The following is a 22066-nucleotide window of genomic DNA, read 5'->3' on the forward strand; positions in this document are numbered from 1 at the left end:
GTCCCACGTATAAAAGTAGAGGAAGATGGGCACAGATGTTAGCTCAGGGCCAGGCTTCCTAGGCAAAAAGAGGAGGATTGGCAGCAGATGTTAGCTCAGGGCTAATCTTCCTCAAAAAATAAAAAAAAGATTGAAAGGGCAGGACTTCCAGCTATGGCCAAGTGAGGATACTGACAAATAATCTCCCTAAAAAAGTAGTTATAAAGCTGGACTAAATTGATAAAAACAACCCTTTATGATCTGGAAATCAACCAAAGGTATATATTAAACTGAGAAGCTGAAATTTGGGAATCTGTGGCATTCTTGCCTATGGCTGCTCTCATCCCTCCCAGCTTAGTTTGGAATGGGGGTTCTTCTAGGGGAAGGCAGCTCATGAAGATCAGCAGCTTCTCTGCCTAGGTTTGAAGAGGCTGACTCAATTTGGAGTAGTGGGCAATATCCACACCCAGGGGCATTGTCAGTAGAAGCAACTTCTCAGAGGCAGACCAGCAGGGGAGAGCCAACAACTCAGCTCTACTAGACTGAAGTGAATGTGGTTGGGGCAAGCATGTTCTTGCCTAAGTGGAGAATGGAGGGGTCCCAAGCTATTCCTGTTCTCTTGGACAACCTTGAGGCTACATACATGTATATAGGAGACTCAAAAGGGTCCAGTGGAAAGAAAACCCAGGGCAGACCTGAGAATAGCCTGAAGATTGAAAGAACTCCCCTACCCACACACAGATCCATCAGCAGAGTACACAATCGTTACTGTTTCAAGATGTTTGAGCACAGTTTCTGTCTAATCATTGGCTGGTCACTAAGCTAGGCAGATACAGGGGCAGCCCCTAGGAAACCAGGCTTAATATTTAAAACTAGAATATTTTTTTTAAAAAACTAAGCAAGACACTAGTGACTGCACACTGCAGGGGGACAGACTTCACACATTTAGTCCAGAAAAGTTGCACAACAAAGAAACAAACAAGTTACAAAACACACACATATACACAGAGAAAAAACAACAACCTCTAGGGGGATAAGGGAATATCAGAATCCAGAGTTACTGGAAAATATTATCTAAAATGTTCAATTTTCAACAAAAAATTAGAAGACATGCAAAGAAACATCAAAGTGTATCCACATTCAGGAAAACAATCAGTCTATAGAAACTGTCTCTGAGTGTTCCCAGATGTTGGAATTAGCAGATGAAGACTTCAAAGCGGTTATTATAGATATGTTCAAAATACTCAAGAAAACCATGTTTAAAGAGTTAAAGGAAAGTATGACAACAATCAACAAATAAAGATTCTCAATAAGGATACAGAAATTATGAAAAATAACTAAATGGAAATCATGGAGTTGAAGAGTACAATAACCGAAATAAAAATTTTTCTAGAGTCATTCAAGAGCAGGTTCAAGGTATCAGAAGAAAATATTAATGAACTTGAAAATAGATCAATATAAGTTATCCAATCTGAAGAACAGAGAGAAAAATGATTGAGCCTCAGAGGCCTGTAAAACAACAACAAGCATACAAAAATATGTGTAATGGGAGGCTTTGAAGAAGAGGAGAGAAAGAAAGGGGCAGAATAAATATTTGAAGAAATGATGGCAGTAACATCCAAAATTTTATGAGAAGCATTAATCAGATCCAAGAAGTTCAATGAACCCCAATTAAGGTAAAACACAAAAAGAGCTAATCGTAGACATTTCACAGTCAAACTGTTGAAAGCCAAAGATAGACAATTTTGAAAGCAATAGGAGAAAAATGACCCATGTAGAAAGGGACCACAATAAAATTAACAGTTAGCTTCTCATCAGAAACAATGGAGGCCAAAAGACAGTGGAATGAGGCTGGCCCCATGACCAAGTGGTTAAGTTCACGCACTCCACTTCAGCGGCCCAGGATTTCACCAGTTCCAATCCTGGACGCGGACATGGCACCACTCATCAGGCCATGTTGAGCTGGCATCCCACATGCCACAACTAGAAGGACTCACAACTAAAGAAAATATACAACTATACACTGGGGGGACTTGAGGAGAAAAAGCAGGGAAAAAAAAAGACAGTGGAATGACATAATCAAAGAGCTGAAAGAAAAAAAATACTATCAATCAAAAATTCTATGTCTAGCAAAACTAGACTTTAAAAATTGAAGGTAAAAAAAAAAAAAAAAAGACGTTCCCAGATAAACAAAGACTGAGAGAATTCATTGCTAGAATATTTCTTTAAAATAAATAATAAAAGTGGGGCTGGCCCCGTGGCCGAGTGGTTAAGTCCACGCGCTCCGCTCCAGGCGGCCCAGTGTTTCGTTGGTTCGAATCCTGGGCGCGGACGTGGCACTGCTCATCAAACCACGCTGAGGCAGCGTCCCACATGGCACAACTAGAAGGACCCACAATGAAGAATGTACAACTATGTACTGGGGGGCTTTGGGGAGAAAAAAAGGGAAAAAAAAGAAAATCTTTAAAATAAAAATAAAAATAAAAATAAATAAATAATAAAAGAAGTCCTACAGGCTGACACCAGTTAGTAACTTGAATTCACAGGAAGAAATAAAGAGCAGCAAAATGGTTAATATGTGGGTTAACATAAAAGTCTCTCGATATATTTTTCCTCATTTCTTCTCTTAACTTCTTTAAGAGACATCAGATTATATAAAGCAATAGCTATAACACTGTATTGGTGGGTATATAACCTATATAAACCTTAAAGGTTTATAACCTATATAGATGTAACATACATGACATTAATAGCACAAAAGAGGAGGGAAGTAATGAAGCTATTTTGGAGGAAAGTCTCTACATTTTACAAAATTAAGTGAGTATTAATATGAAGTAGATTGTTATTAGTTAAGATACACATTGCAATGCAATTATAATTCAAAAATATATAGTTAAAAAATCAAGAGGAAATAAAATGGTATGCTAAAAAATATTTAAGACAAGAGAAGGCAGTCAAGGAAGAAAAAAGGACAGGAGATACAAAGAAAACAAATGTCAAAAGTAAATCCAACCATATCAAACATTGCATTAAATGTGCACAATCTAAACATCCCAATCAAAAATCAGAGATTCAAAAAAAGCAAGATTCAATTCACTATATATTGTTTACGAGAGACAAATCTTAGATTCAAAGACACAAATAGATTGAAAGTAAAAGAATAGAAAAAGATATATCATGCAAACAGTAACCACAAGAGAGCTGGAGTGGCTATATTAATATCAGATAAAAAAGACTTTAAGACAAAAGCTATTATTAAAGAAAAAAGAGACATTTCATAATGACGAAAGAGTCAATTCATCAGAAAGATACAATTATAAATATAGATGCGTTTAACAACACAGCCCCAAAATACATGAAGCAAAAACTGACAGAATTGAAAGGAGAAAGAGACAACTCAACTATGACAGTTGGAGATTTCAATACCCCACTTTCAATAACTGATAAAACTAGAAAGAAAATAAGTAAGAATGTAGAAAACTTCAACAACACTATCAACAAATTTGACCTAACTGAAATCTAGAACACTCCACTCAACAATTGCAGAATACTCACTCTTTTCAAATACATATGGAACATTATCCAGGATAGACCATAACCTAGGCCATAAAACAAGCATCGATGCATCTAAAAGGATTGAAATAATGTGAAATATGTTCTCTGACCACAACAGAATTAAATTAGAACTCAAAAGAAAGAAAGACAGACAGAATGAAAGACGAAAGAAAGAAAGAAACCTAAGAAATTTAAAAATATTTGGAAATTGAACAACAAATATCTAAACAACCCATAGATCAAAGAGAAAAATTACAAGGGAAATTAGAGACTACTTTGAATAGAATGAAAGTGAACATACAACATATCAAAATTATGGAATGCTGCTAAAGCAGTACTTAGAAGGAAATTAATAGCTTTAAAAGTCTATACCAGCAAAAGCAAAAGTTTCAAATCAACAGCCTAATGATCTACCTTAGTAAAGTAGAAAAAGAAAAACAAATTAAATCCAAAGCAAGAAAAGGTAAGATTAGTGCAGAAATGAATGAAACAGAAAACAGAAAAGCAACAAAGATAATCAATGAAAACAGAAGCTGGTTCTTTGAAAAGATCGACAAAACTGATCTTACCTAGACTGATCAAGAGAAAAGATTACCAAGATCAAGAATGAAAAGGGGGACATTACTCTGACCTATCGAACTATAAGGGATTATAAGGCAACGTTTTGAACAACTTTATGCCAACAAATTAGACAATTCAGATGAAATGGACAAATTCCAAGAAAGACACAAATGACTAAAGTTGACTTTAAGAGAAATGGGAAATCTGAATAGACTTATAACAAGCAAATAAGTTGAATTAGTACAGTCATCTCTCAGTATCTGCAGGGCACTGGTTCCCAGACTCCCAAGGATAGCAAAATCTGCGGATGCTCAAGTCCCTTAGCCAGCCCTCAACATCTGCGGGTTCTGCATCCATGGATTCAACCAAGGATCGTGAATACAGCACAGGATCTGGGGTTGGTTGAATCCTCAGATGCAGAACCCACAGATACAGAGGACTGAATGTAATTGAAAATCTTCCCACAAAGAAAATCCAAGCTCATAAGTCCTCATTGGCGAATTCTATCAAATAATGCAACTGAAAACATATGTCCACACAAAAACTTGCACAGAAATGATCATAGTAGCATTGTTTACAATAGCCAAAAGGTGGAAACAATCCAAATGCCCATAAATGGATGCATGGATAAACAAAACTGTGGTCTATCCACACAATGGAACATTGTTCAGCTATAAAAAAGAATGAAGTACGTGCTACAACATGAATGAACCTTGAAAACGTTATGCTAAGCATAAGAAGCCAGACACAAACAGCCATATATTGTATGGTTCCATTTATGTGAAATATCGGAATAGGCAAATTCACAGAGGCAGAAAGTAGCTTAGTAGTTGCCAGGGGCTGGGAGTGGGTGTGGACGGTTGGGGAAAATGGGGAGTGACCACTAATGGGTACAGGGTTTTCTTTGGGGATGATGAAAATGTTCTGGAATTAGATCGTGGTGATGGTTGCACAACTTTGTAAATATACTTAAAATCAATAAATTATGCATTTTAAAGGGTGAATTTTATGGTATGTGAATTATATCTCAATAAACAACAAATTTTAAATTTGAAAGGAAAAGGATTGAACAAGAAAGACCAGGCAAATATTAATCAAAAGAAACTTTCTTTGCTGTGTTACATCAGACAAAGTAGACTACAGCAAAAGCGTTACTAGCACTAGTAGATACTTACTCAACTTACCTGAAATATATAGCAATCCTAAACCTATCTGCATAACCTAACTTTAAAAGACAGACAGCAAGGACAAACTGAGAAAAAGCAATCAGGTCTCTATTCAGGGCATCGTGTGAAGCAGGCTTGGCCCCCTGGTATGAGGGGAACTACCAACATCTCCATGGGGCCCCGGGAGGGGATTTGGAGATGAAGTTTTTATATTTATCAATGAGGTTTTTATATTTATCAAGAGGGGCCGGACAAGGTTGAAAAACTCAAAGCAAAACGCTGATCTTGTCACTGGCCTGCCTAAAACTCTCCAGTGGCTCCCCAGTGCCCTCTTGAGAAAGTTCACTTTCCGGGCTGATCTCTAGCCGCTACTCACAACCGCCCTCAATCAACCAAACTAGGTTGTTTGTTATTTCCGGAACATCCTATACTTCGTGTCTTGCCCACCTAAGGAGACAGGGATGCCTGGATTGAAGCTTGGGTAGAGCACGTGGCTGCCATGTGCCCACCGAGTGGCTGACAAGAAGAAACTTGGTTTGGAGTGCCAACAGGGCCCCTTCATCTCCTGAATCAACCTGCTTCTCTCCCTCGTTGGGGGGCATCCTCGACTCCCACACCCTCCCCTCCCATTCAGTCCACCACGACCGATCTTTCCAGTCCCACTTCAGCTGCTTCAGCATAGGCTCTCTACATCTTTTGCCTCGCCCACCGCATGGCCCCCAGACGTGTGTTCCTGCCACCAGCCCTGCCCCACTGAACTCCAGAAGGATCTTCCTAGGGCCCAGAACCCACACCCCACCTCTGCCACTGTGGAAAGACCTCCCAGGTTCCCATTTCACAGGGAATTTAATTAAATGAAATTGAGGCACAGAGAATGTTAAAGATGACAAAACCACCTGCGAGGCCCAAACTCAAATCCCGGGCTGTCCCCACCCCTTGCCCCTTCTCCTTCCTCAGACTGACAGATGATCTCCACCATCTTTTCCTGAAGTCCCCACACAAGCCTCATGTCTCCACAAGCCCTCCTAACTTGCACGGAGGCAGGCAGAAGGGTGGAGCACAAGGCTGTGTGGTCTTGGCTCAGTTGCTTGGCCTCTCTATGCCTCAGTTTCCCCATACATAAAGGGGAGACGACGCTAACGGGAGTAGCCACCTCATGGTCAAGGTTTGAAGTCAATACATGTGAAGCCCTCCAAAACAGTGCCCAGCATGCAATAAGGGCACCATGGAGAGGGACCATTGGGCTAATCCTTTGCTCAGCTATAGAGCTAGATCCGGATTTGCAAAGAGAAGCATGAGAAACAAGTCTCTTTGGGCCCTTTCAGGTACCTCAAACTTGTAATGTCCAAAACCAATCTCATTGTCTCTCCTCAAACCCACTCCAGTGAACTCCTCTTGGCAAATGGTTCCACAGTCCACCCAGAAATGCATGGGCCACCCTGGACCCCCTCTCTTTCATTCCCCACCCACAACCCATCACTGATGCTTAAAGAGCTCCCAGGACCACCCCCCATCTCCTTGTCCCCAGTGTGGCCCCACAGGTTGAGCATCCCCGGAACCCCTGCCACCCACACGTTTGATCCAACACGGAGTGTGTGGCTAACCCTGTGTGGCCCAGAGCTAGGAAGACAGCTTCTTCTCCAGATGCCCACAAGGGCTCCCCCCCTCAATTCTGGTATGGTCCCTGACACCCAGCAAGGCCAGTCGCTGGACTCTGCTGCTGACTCACAGCGCCTGAGTTTTCCAACTGCCCAAGCTCAGCACCTACCCCAGACTGGATAAGGGCATACTCCAGCTACACTCCCAGTGTCAGCCCAGTGCCTCCAGCAGACCACGTTGGTGCCTGAGCACCTGCTGTTCTCTGAGCCCGAAATGCTCTCACGGTGCCCCCTCAGCTCCCTCTTCACCCCCCATCTCTTGCCTTTGCCTGAACCAGTCCCTTCTCTCTCCCAGCCCACGCATCCCACAGCCTGAGTGACCCAAAGCTTTCCTCTCACAAGCTGACCCCTTGGATGGGAAGGTCTGGAAGGGATGAAGAAAGGGTGCCACCTCCACTTGACCTAAGGCTCCCTCTCTGCCGGCTCCCAGATGGGCAGGGCAGGACCTCTCCCCCAAGTGAGGACTTCCTCAGGGAGGATTTGGGGGGATGGTGTAGGAGAGGAATGGTTTTAAGCTGCTGCCCCAGGTGCTGAAGGAACAAGGGGTAGGGCTCATGGATGTGGAAAGACGTGACCACGGTGCCGCCTGCTGGCCGGAGGCCAAATTGCACCCTGTGTCAGGGCAGCCAGAGCTGGCGTCCAACTCTGCAGTGACGATCTGGCCGCGGGCCTGGGCTGGAAGGATCGGTTGAGTCTCTGAACGAGTGCGATTCCCTCTGGAAGGCTGGTGTTGGTTCTCCTGCTACTTTCCCCACGCAGATGATCCTGACCATCCGAGTAAGCCCATCCCTCCATGACAGGGCCTCCTCCAAGATGGCAGGCCCCTTGTCCGGTGGGCCCAGTGCCCGGCACAGAGCAGAGGCCTAATCAATATTTGACAGACAAAACAAGAACAAATAGGTGTTGTGGGAGTCTAGTGTGAATGAATGAAAAGATGGGAAGGAGAGTCAGCAAAGGAGATGTTGGTGAAAACATCCCAGGTGGCAGGACAGGAGATGACAAGGCCCTAAGTGGGGGCCTAAGAGAAGGTAGGACAGGTCACTGGAGGTGAGGAGGCCAAGATGTTGAGACCCGGCCACGGCGCTGGCTGCCTGAGGTCCCCTGGATGGTGGGCAGAGAAAGGGGAGCAGGCATGCAAGACTAGGCCATGTGACCCCAAAGCCTGGAGCAAAGATGGCCTAGAAGGGGCCACGGAGACGAAGGAGGAAGCTGCCCATTCCTCTCCAGACTCGCCCCGGGACTCAGGGGCCTGTGGGGGGTGTGCATGGGGCAATGTGGAGCAGGAAGGGGGTGGGAGGATGCTGGGAGCAGAAGGCCACAGAAGGGCTTGTGGGCTGGGAAGCAGCGAGCAGGCACCCACCCTGGGCTGTGCCCACCGCCAGTTCTGCAGAGGCACAGTGTGCCCCGCTGCTCTCCTCGGTGGAAGCCAGGCTCCTGCTCCAGCCCCCACCCGCCTCCAAGACCCAAGTCAGCTCTGCTTTGGACCTCACTGCCTCCCTAAAGGTCCCAAAGGTTGACAAGGAGAAGGGTCTTCTCCATCATGCTCTGCAAAGGGGAAGTGGGGGCAGGGGTCACCATGGGGAGGAAAGGATGGCCAGCTCACCCAGAACTCTGACAGTGCTCCCTCTGCTCTGGCTGGGGTTGAGAAGTGACCCTAGGAGTCTTCCCCTGATGAATGCAGGAGAAAGGCCTAGCAGGGCCAGGAAGGCTTGGGGCCCAGCAAGCCAAATGGGGGTCTGAGGGGCAGGCACCGTGCAAACAAGAGGACCGGCCATCGCTCTTCACACCAGAAGGCATAACCAACCCAGCCTGTGTCCCCTGGGGCCTGCAGCCCAGCAGTTCCAAAGCCTCAGCACAGTACAGAAGTAGAGGCCCTAGTGGCGCCCTCTCCTGGCCGAGGGGCCCTCCTCCACCCTCTGACACGGGTTCCCTAGCCTTCCCTACGAGGAGGTGCGTGTGGGAAATGCTCTCTGTCAGACCACAGCCACGGGAAGGGGAAATGCTCTCTGTCAGGCCACAGCCACGGGAAGGGGGGACGTGGCGGAGGAGACAGCCTGGGGCTCTGGTCACCCTCCTGGCTACAGCGCTCGGGCCTCCACTTGCCTGCGAGCCCTTCCCAGCCCGTCCTTGCAGGGCATATGCACTGCACCCATCCCTGGGGGCCTGGAGACGGGGCTCCTTGAGCCCCCATTCAGCATCCCGTCACCGCCCTCTGCTGGCAGCCCAGCAGGCCTGTGCTGCCTCCATTTTCTCCCAGGGAGCCAGAGCCACATGCAGGACCACCAACCTCTAGGGCGGCAGAGCGGGCCAAGCCAGCTGCCTCTTGCTGGCACTTTGCAGGGTGGCAACAGGGAGGGAGAAGTTCGGGTGGCAGTTGGAGAGGTCACATGGTGGAGTCCTTCCCACAGTGACACCCAACACCTCCACATTTGTCCTCCATCCCTGTCCCTTTCCCCTCCCTCCAGCTCACCGCTGGCCCATTGTGAGTCTGTCTTTATTGATTTGGGGAAAACTGGAGGGGAGCTGGAGGACCAAGACACGAGTGGGCAGGCCCACCCACAGTCAGCGAAGCACAAAGCAGCGTGCAGGAAGGACAGCCCCTGGAGCCTCTTCGCTTCTAGAGGGAGTGTGGTGGCAACAGGAGAGGGGAGCCCCTGCAGACACCTGGGCAATGGCAGAGCTTAAAGGGCGGACAGGGTTGCCCGCCCCAGTGCCATGCGCCACACCCATGCATCTCAAACTCTCCAGCAGAGGGCAGCCCTGGGGGGGGGGGGGGAAAGGGTCCATGGGAGGGGAATCTGAGGGTCAATGCACTCGGCTTCGGCATCTGCCTGGGGGGAGGAGGAGAGAGAAGCACAAGGAAAGGGTGAAGTCAGGAGGCGCCGCTAGCCTGCCTTGTGCCCCTGCTCCCAGTCAAGGCTCTCAGCAGTGGCGCCCACTGGGGCTTGGCACTCGGCCCCTCAAGGATCCTCCGGTCCCCACAGGCACCAGCCTCCTCTGGCGGCTCTCCCTCATCCTCCCTGAACCCCGACTCCTCCCCTCCGTCCTCAGCCCTCTGCTCCGTGGGGGCCACTCTGCTTAGCTCTTAGCACATGGAGCCCACCACCCTCGAAGCTCGCTGAGGAGCCAGCTCCCAGGGGGTGCAGGGCCCACCTGCACACACCTAGGCGTCACCACCCGGGGGGCTGTGGCGGACCATCCTCCGCTCTGAAGCCTCCTCACCCTCTGGGCTCTGTCCCAGCTTACGGATGTGGTGCAGGAAGGAGGTGGCATTGAATGCCCGCTGTGGGGAGAGAGGAGTGTCAGGCCGTGCCCCAAGACTTCGAGGACCACTGGCAGGCAGCCCAGTCGATCCCCCTGAGGCTGGGAGACGGGACAGATGCCTGAGTCAGGTTCACAGGCCCCTCCCCACACTGACCTTCCAGTGAGTCCGGGCAAAATTCTTCTGGATCTGCTCACTGACTGAGCCCAGGATGTCCTTGTCAAAGGCTGCGTCCCCAGAGATCCTAGGGGAAGGCTGAGGGTCATTGGGGTGTTGTCCCTCTGGTCCCGAGACAGCTTGGTAGAGGTCCCACTCACCAAAGATGCTGTAAGGCCTGTTGGCAGGTGAACCTCTTCTGGGGGTCTCGCTCCAGAAGGTGCCGGATGAAGTCTTTGGCTGGAGCAGGAAGGCCAGGTCAGCCGGCCCCATTCCCACCCCCCCTCACCAATCCTCCCTCCCTGATCTCGGGGCCAGCCTCAAGTTCACCTGATTCTGAGATGTCATCCCAAAAGGGAGAGTCAAACTCGTAGCTGGCCCTCAGGATCTGGCTGAAGAGTTCAGGGTCGCTCTCGTCGTAGAAGGGGGGGTACCCACAAAGCCTGGCACCCACAGATGAATCACCCAGCTGTCCACCCCTCCCCAACCCAACAGGGGGCAGGCAGGCAGAAGAAGAGCCTTCCCGGTGGCTACTCACAGGATGTAGGAGATGACACCCAGGGCCCACACGTCTACAGCCTTCCCGTAGGGTTTCTGCTCCAAGAGCTCCGGGGCTGGGGGCCGGAGACAGACAGATGCATGCCCACGCCCACATGCACCATCGCCCCAGGAATGACCCACCGCTGACCCTGCCCCTGGCACCCCGGCTCCCGCAGGGTCCTCCAGCCTTAGGGCGCCCCCCTCACTTACCCACATATCCCGGTGTTCCACAGGCAGTGCCTAGCATGTTGCCAGCCTGGATTTTAGAGAGGCCGAAGTCGGAGACCATGATCTTGGAGTCCTCGAAGGGCGTGGCATAGAGGAGATTTTCAGGCTGTGACATACAGGCACCAGAGAAAGCGCCAGGTCAGCCCTGGCATGGCCATCAGGGCTGGGACAGGGTGGACTGCAGGAGCCGGGCACCTCCAAGTCCCCCAGACCCCTGGTGCACAGGGATGCTGGGCAAGACCCGGGTGGGCGGGCAGGAGAGCAGGCACCTTGAGGTCTCGGTGCACAATGCCCAGGCTGTGCAGGTAGGAGACAGCGCCAAGGACTTGGCCCACCAGGTGGCTGGCGTCCTTCTCCGTGTAGGAGCCGCGTTCTGTGATGCGGTCAAAGAGCTCGCCCCCCGTCACCCTGGGGAGAGTGAGAGCTCAGCTGACCCAGGCCCTTCAGCACCGACTCACTGCCCAGCCCTCACCCCCAGCCTGCCCCTGCCCTCCTCACAGCTCCATAGCCAGGTAGAGATGGGAAGGGCTCTCATGGACGTCCTCCAGAGCCACGATGTTGGGGTGGCTGACCCTGCAATGGCAAGAAAAGCCCCTCACAGGCTGCCGCAGCCCCCTCGGGACCTCTCAGAGCCAGGGGTGCTTTGTTTTGGGCCCCCAGGGAAGCTCCCCTCCCTCTTCTCTTCCTCCCCACTCTGCTCCCCTTCCCTACCCTAGGCCACCCCTGCCCAGGGCAGCAGTGCAGAGCCCCAGGCCAGGCCTTCTCAGCCAGACCAGCGCACCTGCGGAGCACTGCAATCTCGTTCTCCACCAGGGCCTCCTTGCCTCGAAGGGCCTTCTTGGGGATGCACTTGAGGGCAACAAGGTGTGAGGAGCCCCGCTCCTGGGCCAACACCACCTCAGAGAAGGCGCCCCTGCCGCAGAGACGGGGGAGGCCGGGAGGGAGGGGGTAAAGCGAAGAGGAGGGGGAGGGGAGGTGGAGCAGAAGTGGGGAGGAGAAAGGGCCCTCCCCCTCCCATGTCCCATGCCACCCATCCCCCACACACACACACACACTCAGACATTCACTGACACCCACATCACATTCACTGACACACACTCACACACACACACACACACACACTTACTAACACACACACACACTCACGAGCCGAGCTTCTCCCGGATCTCATAGACGCTGCTGATGTCCTCTGTCTGTTTCTTGAGCAGCAGCATATCTGCGGGGGCGGGGGAAAGGTGGAGGGAGGGCCCCCTGGGCGAGGGACAGCTCTGTCCCCTACCCTAGACCCAGCAGTGCCTCAGCCACCCTCAGTGACAGCCCCACTCAGGAACACAGGTCCCATTCATCCTCCCCCAGCCCGGGTACCTCTCGCCCCTCCCTCACCACCCAGGTCTGCACTCCAGGTGTACGCCCACCCAGCGAGGCCACCACATACACTCCTCCCCCTCCCAAATACACGGCCACCATCCAGCGCCCCCAACCCTGGCACCCCGATGGCGATCAACGCCCAGACACCCCCTCTCTGCCTCCACACAACCGAGTCAGCCACGGTCGGCCACCTTCCAGAAGGCTCCGTGTACCCCGACCCTGGCCCCTCCAGGGCCCACGCCCACTCATAGCGCCCAGAGGCGCCCCCTTCCGCTGCCCCCAGGCCTAGACCTGCCACTCATGGCCCGGAGCCCACAGACTCGCGCCACCCTGGGCACCAGCCGCCCGAGATGCACCTGCGACCCCTGCGCGCAGCCGCCTGCTACGGCCACGGCCACAATCGCCCACACGGCCGCCCAGGCACAGCTCAGCCCTCGGCGCCTCAGGGCGGGAGGGATCCGGCGGCCTGGGCCTCCGGCATCGCGGGCTACGTGGGCCGCGAGCGTGCGGGACGGGGGCGCGCCGGGTGTGACAGGTGTGCGCGGGGGCGCGAGGGGCTGCGGCGGCCGCCCGGGACCACGCACGTCCCCGTCGCGCCCCGGAGCGCCGGGTGCGAACCTGGAGCGGAGCCGCAGCGTCGCCTCGCGCAGCGGCCGCTGCGCCGAGCCCCCCGCCCGCCCGCGCCCCCAGCCCCGCCCCCTCCGCGCGCGCCCCCGTCGGCCGCTGGCTGCCGAGCACGCGGTGGCCCAGCGGCCGGGCGCTGCAGGGAACCTTGTAAGGCAATCGGCCGGCGCCGGCTGCCACCGCCTCCCTCCTCGGTCATTCATACCGGTACCTGCCCACTCCAGCCCCCTGGCGGCCCAGCTGGGCCGACCTCCGGGCCTTTGCACTACCAGTGGCCTCCGTCTGGAAGTCTCTATACCCACATGTTGACATGGCTCTCTGCTTGTTTTCGGGTCTCTGCTCTAATGTCCTCTCTGCAGACAGGCCGTCCAGGCCATTTGGTCTAAAAGAGCCTCCTTCCCTAGCCCCAGCCCTGCCAAGGCCGCTTCTGCCACCCTGGCCTGAGCTCCCATCAGCACACAGTTGGATGACAGCCACAACCTCTTCACTGGGCTCCCTCTGCCCTCTGACCCCACCATGAACCTCTCCTACCCCCAGTCTCTTCCCCACCAAGCAGCCAGAGCATTCCCTTTGAGATTTGTCACCCCCGGGCTCAAACCCTCCCCCAGCTCTTCATGTCACTCGAAGTCAAAGCACGAGTCCTTACAGTGGCCTAAGGGCTCTGCATGATGAGGCTCCCTTCCCCATCCCTGCTTTGACCCCTTTCCACCTACTCTCCCCCTTGCTCAAGCAGCTCCAGCCAGCTGAAGCCACACTGGCTTCCTGACTGGCCCTCAAACACACCACACATGCACCTGCCCCAGGGCCTTTGCACTTGTTGCCTGTTCACCTGGAATGCTCTTCACTCAGATATCTGCTTGACTTGCTCCCTCACTCCATTAGGTCTCTGCTCAAATGTCACCTCCTCAAATAGGCCTCCTCTGCTCCCCCCACTCTCTAGTATATCGCCCTGCCTGCCCTGTCTTCAGAAGATCCATCATGAAAAATCACCTTCTTTCTGTTATCTTCCTCACCAGAGCATCGGTGCCCAGAAAGTGTCTCTGCTGACCCGGCCCAGGGGAGGCACTCAGGAAATAAGTGCTGGGTGACTAAATTCAATCCTTCATCCAGCAATTAGTGGATTCCTCCCATCTAGTCCCATCTCCCTTCTGGCCCCCTCCCAGGGGATCCGGGCCCCATCAGGAGCACATCACACAGGCCAGTGCCACAGGGCCTCCACGGAGTCTCAGGGTCCAGGAGTGGCCTGCTGAATCCATCTTCACAGGGGTCTGTAGGCCCCTGGCATGACACAAAGTCTTCAAGAGGGTCAACAGGGCAGGCATAGGTTTGTAAAACTCTTCTTTCCAGACCTCAACTCCCACATGTACTCTGTCCGAAACTCAGTTCCTGTCTCCCCGCCCTTCCCCAGTCGCCCCTCCCAGTTCACTCGAGAAGGCTCCAGGGACCCAGCACTCAGCAGCATGGCCCCACTCCCAACTGCTCATCTCTGTGAGCAGGGTTTCCTAGGGCTTACATCTGAAAAAGTCAAACAAATAGGACTGGAGCTGACAGTGAGCCCCAGCTCCCGCTAGCAATAAGTCCTATGTGGTGACAGACCCCTGGACTCCCTAACACCAACAGCAGCCCCTCTGATATGGTCATTTCATGACTACGCATCAGCACATCTAATACACTGCTGCTGCTTTGTCAAGCCAGAAGGAACATTCCAGAGCCCTCTGGTCATGGGTTATAACAAGAAATGTAGTTTATATACATTTGCGTGTTGGAGAAGTACGATGTATGAGTAATAAAAGACTGCCCACATGGAGAAAGATGGCACAGGGAGCCCTCCCTGAGGGGCAGCAGAGAAGTGGCGGCAGGAAGCAGAGGGGCCCTCGCGGAGGGCTTGTGGGAGGGAAGAGCCAGCCCGCCGAGTTCACGCAGCCGTAGCAGCCAACGCGCCAGGGGATCTCCATGCCATTAGTCTCTGGGAAAAAGTGATATCACAGCTTTTGTTTTAAACCAGTATTTACAATACACCAGAAACTACACCCTTCACAGCTACTTAAACATCTGTCGAAATGTAGATATCAACTTCAAAATGCACGCGTGTGTGTTGGGCAGTGGTGGATAAGGAGCTTCTCAGAGTCCTGTCAGGGGACCTCTTACAGAAAAATGAACTCACAGTGGGTCATGGACCTAAATGTAAAATGCCAAACTTCTAGAAGAAAACATAGGAAGAAATCTGTCTTGTCTCAGGCTTGGTGATGACTTTTAAGATGTAATATGGAAAGCAAGGTCCACGAAAGAAAAAAATGATAAATTAGAATGTATCAAAATTTTAAATGTTTGCTCAGTGATCAACACTGTTAAGACAATGAGAAGACAAGCCACAAGCTGGGGACAAATCTTTGCAAAACACATATCTGATAAAGGACCGGTATCCAAAACATACAAGGAACTCTTAAAACTCAACAATAAGAAAACAAACAACCCAATTAAAAAATGAGCAAAAGATCTGAACAGATATCTCACCAAAGAAGAAATATAGTTGGCAAGTAGGCATATGAGGAGATGTTTAACATCATGTCATTAGGGAAATGCAAATTAAAACAACTACGAGATACCACTACACACCCACCTATGAGAATGGCCCCAATCCAGAACACTGACACCACTAAACACTGGTGAGGATGTGGAGAACAGGAACATTCATCCATTGCTGGTGGGAAGGCAAAATGGTGCAGCCACTGTGAAAGATAGTTTGGCAGTTTCTCATGAAAGTAAACATACTCTTACCATACCATCCAGCAATTGCGCTCCCTGGTACTTACCCAAAGGAGGTGAAAACTTATGTCCACACACAAACCAGTATGTGAATGTTCATAGCAGCTTTATTCACAATCGGCAAAAACTGGAAGCCACCAAGATGTCCTCCTGTAGGTGAATGGATAAACAAACTGTGGTCCATCCAGACAATAGGATACTACTCAGTGCTAAAGAGGAAAGAGCTATGCAGCCATGAACAGACACGGGGGAAGCTTAAACATATATCGCTAAGTGAAAGAAGACACTTTGAAAAAGGCTACATACTGGATGATTCCATTTATGACATTCTAGAAAAAGCAAAAATATCGAAACAATGAACAGATCAGTGGTTGCCAGGGGTGTGAGAGAGGTGGGTAGTGTTTGACTAGGTGGAGCCCAAGGGATGTCTAGGGCCATGAAACTCTTCGTCTGATGCTGTAATGGTGGATACGGGACACTCTGCATATGGCAACCCAGAGAACTGTACAGCAGAGAGAGTGAACAGTAACATATGCAAATTTTAAAATGAACTTTTAGGAGGTTGGAGGATCTCAGGAAGGAATGCAGACTGTGACAAAGGAATCTACGCATATTACTCACTGGAGGGGGTTGGGGGAAATGCATGGAGACTGGGAGACCAGTGGCAAAGGAAGTGCATGGGAGCACTGCACTCCCAGGGGCCACTGTGGCTCCCTGGGAAGTTGGGGTCACAGTTCCGAAAGCACTGACGTGTACACTGGGATTCAACAGGGAAGCCAAGGGAAGGTGGATGTGGGAAGATACAGATGAGTAAGCGGAGGTGCCAAAATGATCTATGTGGTGATGGATCAGAGTTGGAGACATCAGTACGAACTCATTTTACCTTAAAATAGATACACACACACACATATATACATACACACATGAATATTTATAGATATGTGTATATACATAGGCTAGTATACACATAAATTTCCTTGCTCCGTCAACTGAGAGGGCCTAGAAGCAATGACACCCCAGTAACAATGAGCACACTAGAGCCCAGACCTTGGTTTCTAATACTGTTCTCCAATAAAGGGCTCCTTGGAGAACCGGGTGATTCTCCGGCTGGGGCAGGAGAGGCACAAGCTGAGCCCGGAGCGCCTTGCAGTGCCAGAAAGGAAGTGCCCTCTCGCTCTCTCTCTCTCTCTCTCAAACACACACACTCACACACACACACACACACACGGTGATGGGGGTATGACAAAGGGACACAGGAGCCAACTGAAAGAGCTCCCAATGGTCAAAGATGGAACAATTTGAGCAATAAAATAAAGAAAGTTGTATTGGATTATAACCAAAAGTATAAAATAAATATCCACTGTTACAAATAAATGATTAAATAAATAAGTGGGGGAGAAGAGACAAGCTCTGTGCAGGTAATTCCAAATAATTTATGTAGACACCCTCTCCCATCCCAGGGGAGCATGAGCCCCACTCCTCGAGTGAGGGCTGTGCAGAGTGACTTCCTTCCAGAGAGGATATGGTGGAAAGGGGAGAGATTAGATTTCAAGTGGAGACACCTGATAAACAAAGGCGCCCTCAGCCGGGTGACCGAGGTTGATGTGGACAGTGAGGAGTCAGGTTGAGCACGTGGAGCCTGCTAGGACGCGATGGAGGGGCACTTTACCCCCACGGTCCTCCCCGAATAACCATCCGCCCATCTTCTCACAACAGAGACACCACACAAACCCCAAGGGGCCATCATCCTCCGGACTGTCCCGGGTCATCAAAAATGAGGAAAGTCTGAGAAGACAGTCACAGCCAAGAGGAGCCTAAGGATCCCGGGGCAGATAAAGTGCTTTAGGGGAAAGCCAAGAAGATCTGAATAAGACTGGGGACTTTCATTAGGGGCCGGCCTGGTGGCGCAGAGGTTAAGTGCACACGTTCTGCTTCGGTGGCCCAGTGTTTGCTGGTTCGGATCCCGGTGCTGACAAGGCACTGCTTGGCAAGCCGTGCTGTGGTAGGCGTCCCACATATAAAGTAGAGGAAGATGGGCACGGATGTTAGCTCAGGGCCAGTCTTCCTCAGCAAAAAGAGGAGGATTGGCAGCAGATGTTAGCTCAGGGCTAATCTTCCTCAAAAAAAAAAGACTGGGGATTTTTGTTAATAACAACATACAACACTGGTTGACTATTGTAACCAACGTACCATACTCTGTAGAAAATTAGCAACAGGAAGCTTAGTGTGGGGACCTTCACACCATCTAAAAGTGTTCTGATAGAAAAAGTTTATTGCAAACATAAAAACAAATTTTAAAACTATTCCTTTCGGGGTGTGTGGATGAGCACAGCTGGTGGGCAAGGGGTGCTATGCAGGGGCTAGGGGTCAGGTTGCCCCTCCCCGGGGCTAGTGACCCTCCTGGCCGTCGGCTCTTCCCGGGGGCAGGGGGGGTGCAGTGGGGGGCACGCCTGGCGCCATTCTCCACTCCCCAGTTGTTGGAAGCACAAAGCCTTTCCAGGAGGACTCCGGCCTTTCCTTTGTTCCCAGCTTATTTTAATTCCAGAAGAGGAGGAGCCCCACCCTATCTCCAACAACCCAGTGAGGTCCTCCCAGAATAATGGGGCACCCCAGGGCGGGGTGCCCTCCTACCCAGCCCACTCCATGATCCACCGCCGCCCAAGACCCAGGGGACCCCGCAGCCCCCATCGCTGCAGCACACAGTCCCATTCCCAGCCTGAGTTCCCAGGCCTCCCAGGACAATAGGAGTCCTCTGGCTCGCCCTCCCTCCCTTGCCTTCCTTCCAGCTCTCCCCTCCTCCGCTCCTCCTCCTCCTCCTCAGCTCTTACTCCAACTCCCACCTAACTGGGCCCTGAAAGGCCGCCCAGCAGGGCTTCTGCCTGGGGTACACTGTGCTTCTCACCCAGGAGCTGCAGTAGGGGTACTCCAGCCCTTCCTGTACATGCTCCGAAACCAGTCTTGCAGGGCCATGAACACAGGGGCTTGGCAGGACAGGCGGAGGCTTAGATGGGGCTGGTAGGGGACAGCCTCCCAGCCATCAGCTGGGGTCCTGGGACGTCTACCCAAATCCTTCCCAGCAGCTGCTGCCCGGGGAGGAGGCAGTCGGCAAGATACACCTCTGCAAAGCCCTGCAAACACCCTGAGAATGCGCCTTTGTTCTGCTCAGGTGCTCAGCACCCCACGCGAGCTGCCCTGGGCACACGGCAGCTGTCCCTACCAACTTCAACATTCCCATGGCTGCTCAGGTCAGCACACTAGAGGCCAGACTTCTGGCCTCTGGTTCCCACTTTGGGAAACTCCACCTAATCATCCCGGCTGGAGGTGAGGATGGGTCTGTGAACTTCATGCCCCACAGAAGCCCAGCTTGCCCTGGCTGGACGCGGGAGGTGGTGCACGGGGTGCAGTTCAGAGAGCTGCCATGCCTCCCTCTTTAGCCCCCTGGGACAGGTGGCAGCTGAGCTGAGGCCTGCAGGATCCGAGGGAGGTCAGCAAAGAAGAGGCAGCCCAGGCAGTGGGCCAAGCACGGGCCAAGGCGCAGGGAGGGCACCTCCGGAGGTGCACGGCTCTTCAGTGCTGGGGAGCCGGAGGGCTACCTTGTGCCCAATCTTGCACACCTTTGAGAGGAAGTTAGCTTGATCTTCAGCACAGTGACAAATAAAAATGGCAAGCAATAGCATATATTGGAGAATATGAGGAAGCCATTTGGTATAAACCTAATTCGGCCTGACGTTGTCTTTCCAAAAGGGCCTGACCCAGGCCGTTGAGCATGCATTGTATATCTGCTTTAGAGATTCCCTATGGCAAGAGCAAAAGGCCCTTGAGATAAAGGTGCAACTTCCCTCCCCCTCCCAACATTGGCATTTCTTTAAGGATTAAGCATCTTTCCTTAGGCCAGAAACTGACTGCTGCGCTCACCTGTGACTGCTCAGAGACAATAGACTTGCCTCCTAGAGAGCAGACCCACTGCCTGCTGTGTCCATCAAGCGCTGTGCCGACAGGGCAATCTTGTGACTATTGTGGGAGGGACATTTCAATCATACGTGAAACGTCCTGTATGGGGGTATATAACCACTCTGTATACCTCACTTCCTTGGTGCCCTTTCTTCCTTCGGGAAGAAAGGCTCCGGGCCATGGTCCTCTGATTTCAGCTCAGAATAAACTCACCCAAACTTTCATTTATAGATTGGTTATGGATTATTTTCGCTGACAACAGAGAAAGGCCCAAAGAAGAGCAGTTAGGAAGGGATTGCTCAGATTTATGTTGCTGAGAGAAGCATGCAGCGCGCAGACCAGAAGGACGAGGTCACTGTGGGGTCCAAGAGAGCCAGGAGGATGGTATCATTACCCTCCTGGGGAAGACTGGAGGAGGGGGGTGGGAGGGAGGGTGTGGACCTGTCAAGTCTGATCTAGGGGCCTGTTGCACCCCCCAAATGTGGAGGACGCTGTTCTGAACATCTGGAGACACCCCATGAAGGTCCCTGTAGCAATGGGAGCGTCCTGGAACTCGCACAGGCCATCTCAGCAGCCACTTCGCCCTTCACATCTCTCTTTGGCCACCTCCAGCCCAGCCACCTCCCCCTCAGCAGCCTCTGGCCTCACAGAGGCAACAGTAGCCCCAGATGGCAGCTCCCTCACGTTCCTGCCACTGGCCTGGGAACCTACCTCCCCTCCCAACTGGTGGCACAGGATGAAGGAGGGCCCCGACCGTTGGCTTCAGCCACCTTTCTCAGGCCCCTTCAGCTTTGCTCTTTTCACCCTCTTCCCTCCCCGCAGCCATAGGCACTTCCCCAAAGTGTCATCAGCTCGCCCACGTCTTTCTCCAGCCACTGCCTTCTCTCTCCACCATGCTCCTTGGACAAGAAAGATCTTAAATTCTCAAAAGAGTCGCCTGGATGGGGCCACATCCTCATTTTCTCCTGCTTCTCTCAGTGCTGTCTAGCGTCTAGCGTCTGCCCACACCTCTCCATTAAAGCAGCCCACACCTAGGTCATTGCCAGAGACCACCCTCCCTTCACAGGCACCCGTCACCCCTCCTCCTTCTGCAACAAGGTCCTTTGCCTACTTCACCCTCTCCTTTCCTCTCTTAAATGTGCACAGGGGGTGTCTTCAGGTCCCCTGGGCCAGCCCTCTTCCCCCTGACCTCATTCCCCAGGTGGCCCCTGCTTCTCCAGTCCATCTGTGGGTCGCGTACTTCTCTATCGCCTTTGTCTTCAGACCAGGTTCAGTCCTAGGCTGGGCCAGAGAAGACTCAAGTTAGGGTCTTCTGATGAGCAGTGCGACCCTGCCACTTCAAGGGTTCCTAAAACCCCTGTGGCCCCCACAGCCGACGCACAGGTGACCCTGCCAGTCTCCCACACATGCCCACTGAGGCTCCTCCAGCAAGCCTAGGGGGGAGATGCTGCCCCTCCCTCACCTAGCAGGCTCAATCTGGCTCTGGCCGGAACTGCTTTTCTTCCTAAAGCTGCCGAATGGCCGAGGGTTTAGCTTAACAGGATGAGCCATCTGGGGACTGCAGCGTGGCAATCAGGAAGCCTGCGACAGGGGGAGGCGGGGGACACACTTTATATCCCTGGCCAGGACAACGACACCTTCCTTCCCCACCCCATGGCTGCTCTTGGCCCTGGAAAATTTTGAACAGACTGCTCAGCTGCCAGTGGGGAGGCAGCCGAACAACCTTGCTCTTGTTGGGGAGGCCTGGAGGTCCCAGGGGTAGAGAAGCCCAGAGGGTGGGGTGCTGGGGCCTCCCAGCTGAGGCCTTTGGGGGAGGGTCTATGCACCCGCCAGGCACCAGGGGGCAGCCTTACCCTATTCCTGCCCGAGTCTCCTGTAGGTAGAGCTGGGGCAGGGCGACAGGGATCCCTATGACCCCTCCACCTTGCTGACAAAGTGTAGCTGTGCCCCTCAGCCAGACGGGCTCCCCGCTGCTGGCTTAGGATACTCAGAGATCTGTCACTCCAAGAGCTAGGAGCCTGACTTCCAGCTTCCAGGGCTGCGCCGCTCGGGTAGGGCTGAATGCCAGGAGCAGGCAGGGTGGTGCCTCTGGCAAAACCCCACAGCACACCTGGAGGCAAACCCTCCACTCCCCAGCCTTCTCTTGCCCGCGGCTGGGCCCAGCCCTTCCGGAGGCGGGACCACCCTGCACCCCCTCTGGTGCAGGGAGCTGGGAATCTGTAGGCCTTGGTACCCAACATTAGCCCAGCCTC

At 52.2% G+C, this 22066-nt stretch overlaps 1 protein-coding gene across 16 annotated transcripts; it reads right to left on the bottom strand.

Annotated features, from left to right (window-relative positions):
* Positions 1-7648: 7648 nt before the first annotated feature.
* Positions 7649-21805, bottom strand: PNCK (pregnancy up-regulated nonubiquitous CaM kinase). Of its 16 annotated transcripts, none has more exons than XM_070604526.1 (17): positions 21668-21805; positions 21277-21395; positions 21055-21095; positions 15911-16013; positions 15718-15826; positions 14851-15063; positions 12252-12321; positions 11887-12018; positions 11604-11678; positions 11375-11513; positions 11088-11211; positions 10876-10951; positions 10668-10780; positions 10499-10577; positions 10338-10425; positions 10083-10202; positions 7649-7782 (listed from the first exon to the last, which is right to left on the bottom strand). In XM_070604526.1, exons 5-16 carry the CDS (start codon positions 15794-15796, stop codon positions 10083-10085), a joined length of 1308 nt encoding a protein of 435 aa, XP_070460627.1. In that variant the 5' UTR covers positions 15797-15826; positions 15911-16013; positions 21055-21095; positions 21277-21395; positions 21668-21805; the 3' UTR covers positions 7649-7782. The 16 variants fall into 16 exon arrangements, 15 of the variants coding, with proteins under 15 accessions (XP_070460627.1, XP_070460623.1, XP_070460625.1 ...); XM_070604522.1 differs by lacking the exon at positions 7649-7782 and adding an exon at positions 9397-9750 and having other exon boundaries at positions 15718-15798; XM_070604524.1 differs by lacking the exon at positions 7649-7782 and adding an exon at positions 9397-9746.
* Between the last annotated feature and the right edge of the window lie 261 nt (positions 21806-22066).

The sequence above is a fragment of the Equus przewalskii genome, chromosome X, assembly GCF_037783145.1.
Source record: "Equus przewalskii isolate Varuska chromosome X, EquPr2, whole genome shotgun sequence".
NCBI lineage: Eukaryota > Metazoa > Chordata > Mammalia > Perissodactyla > Equidae > Equus > Equus przewalskii.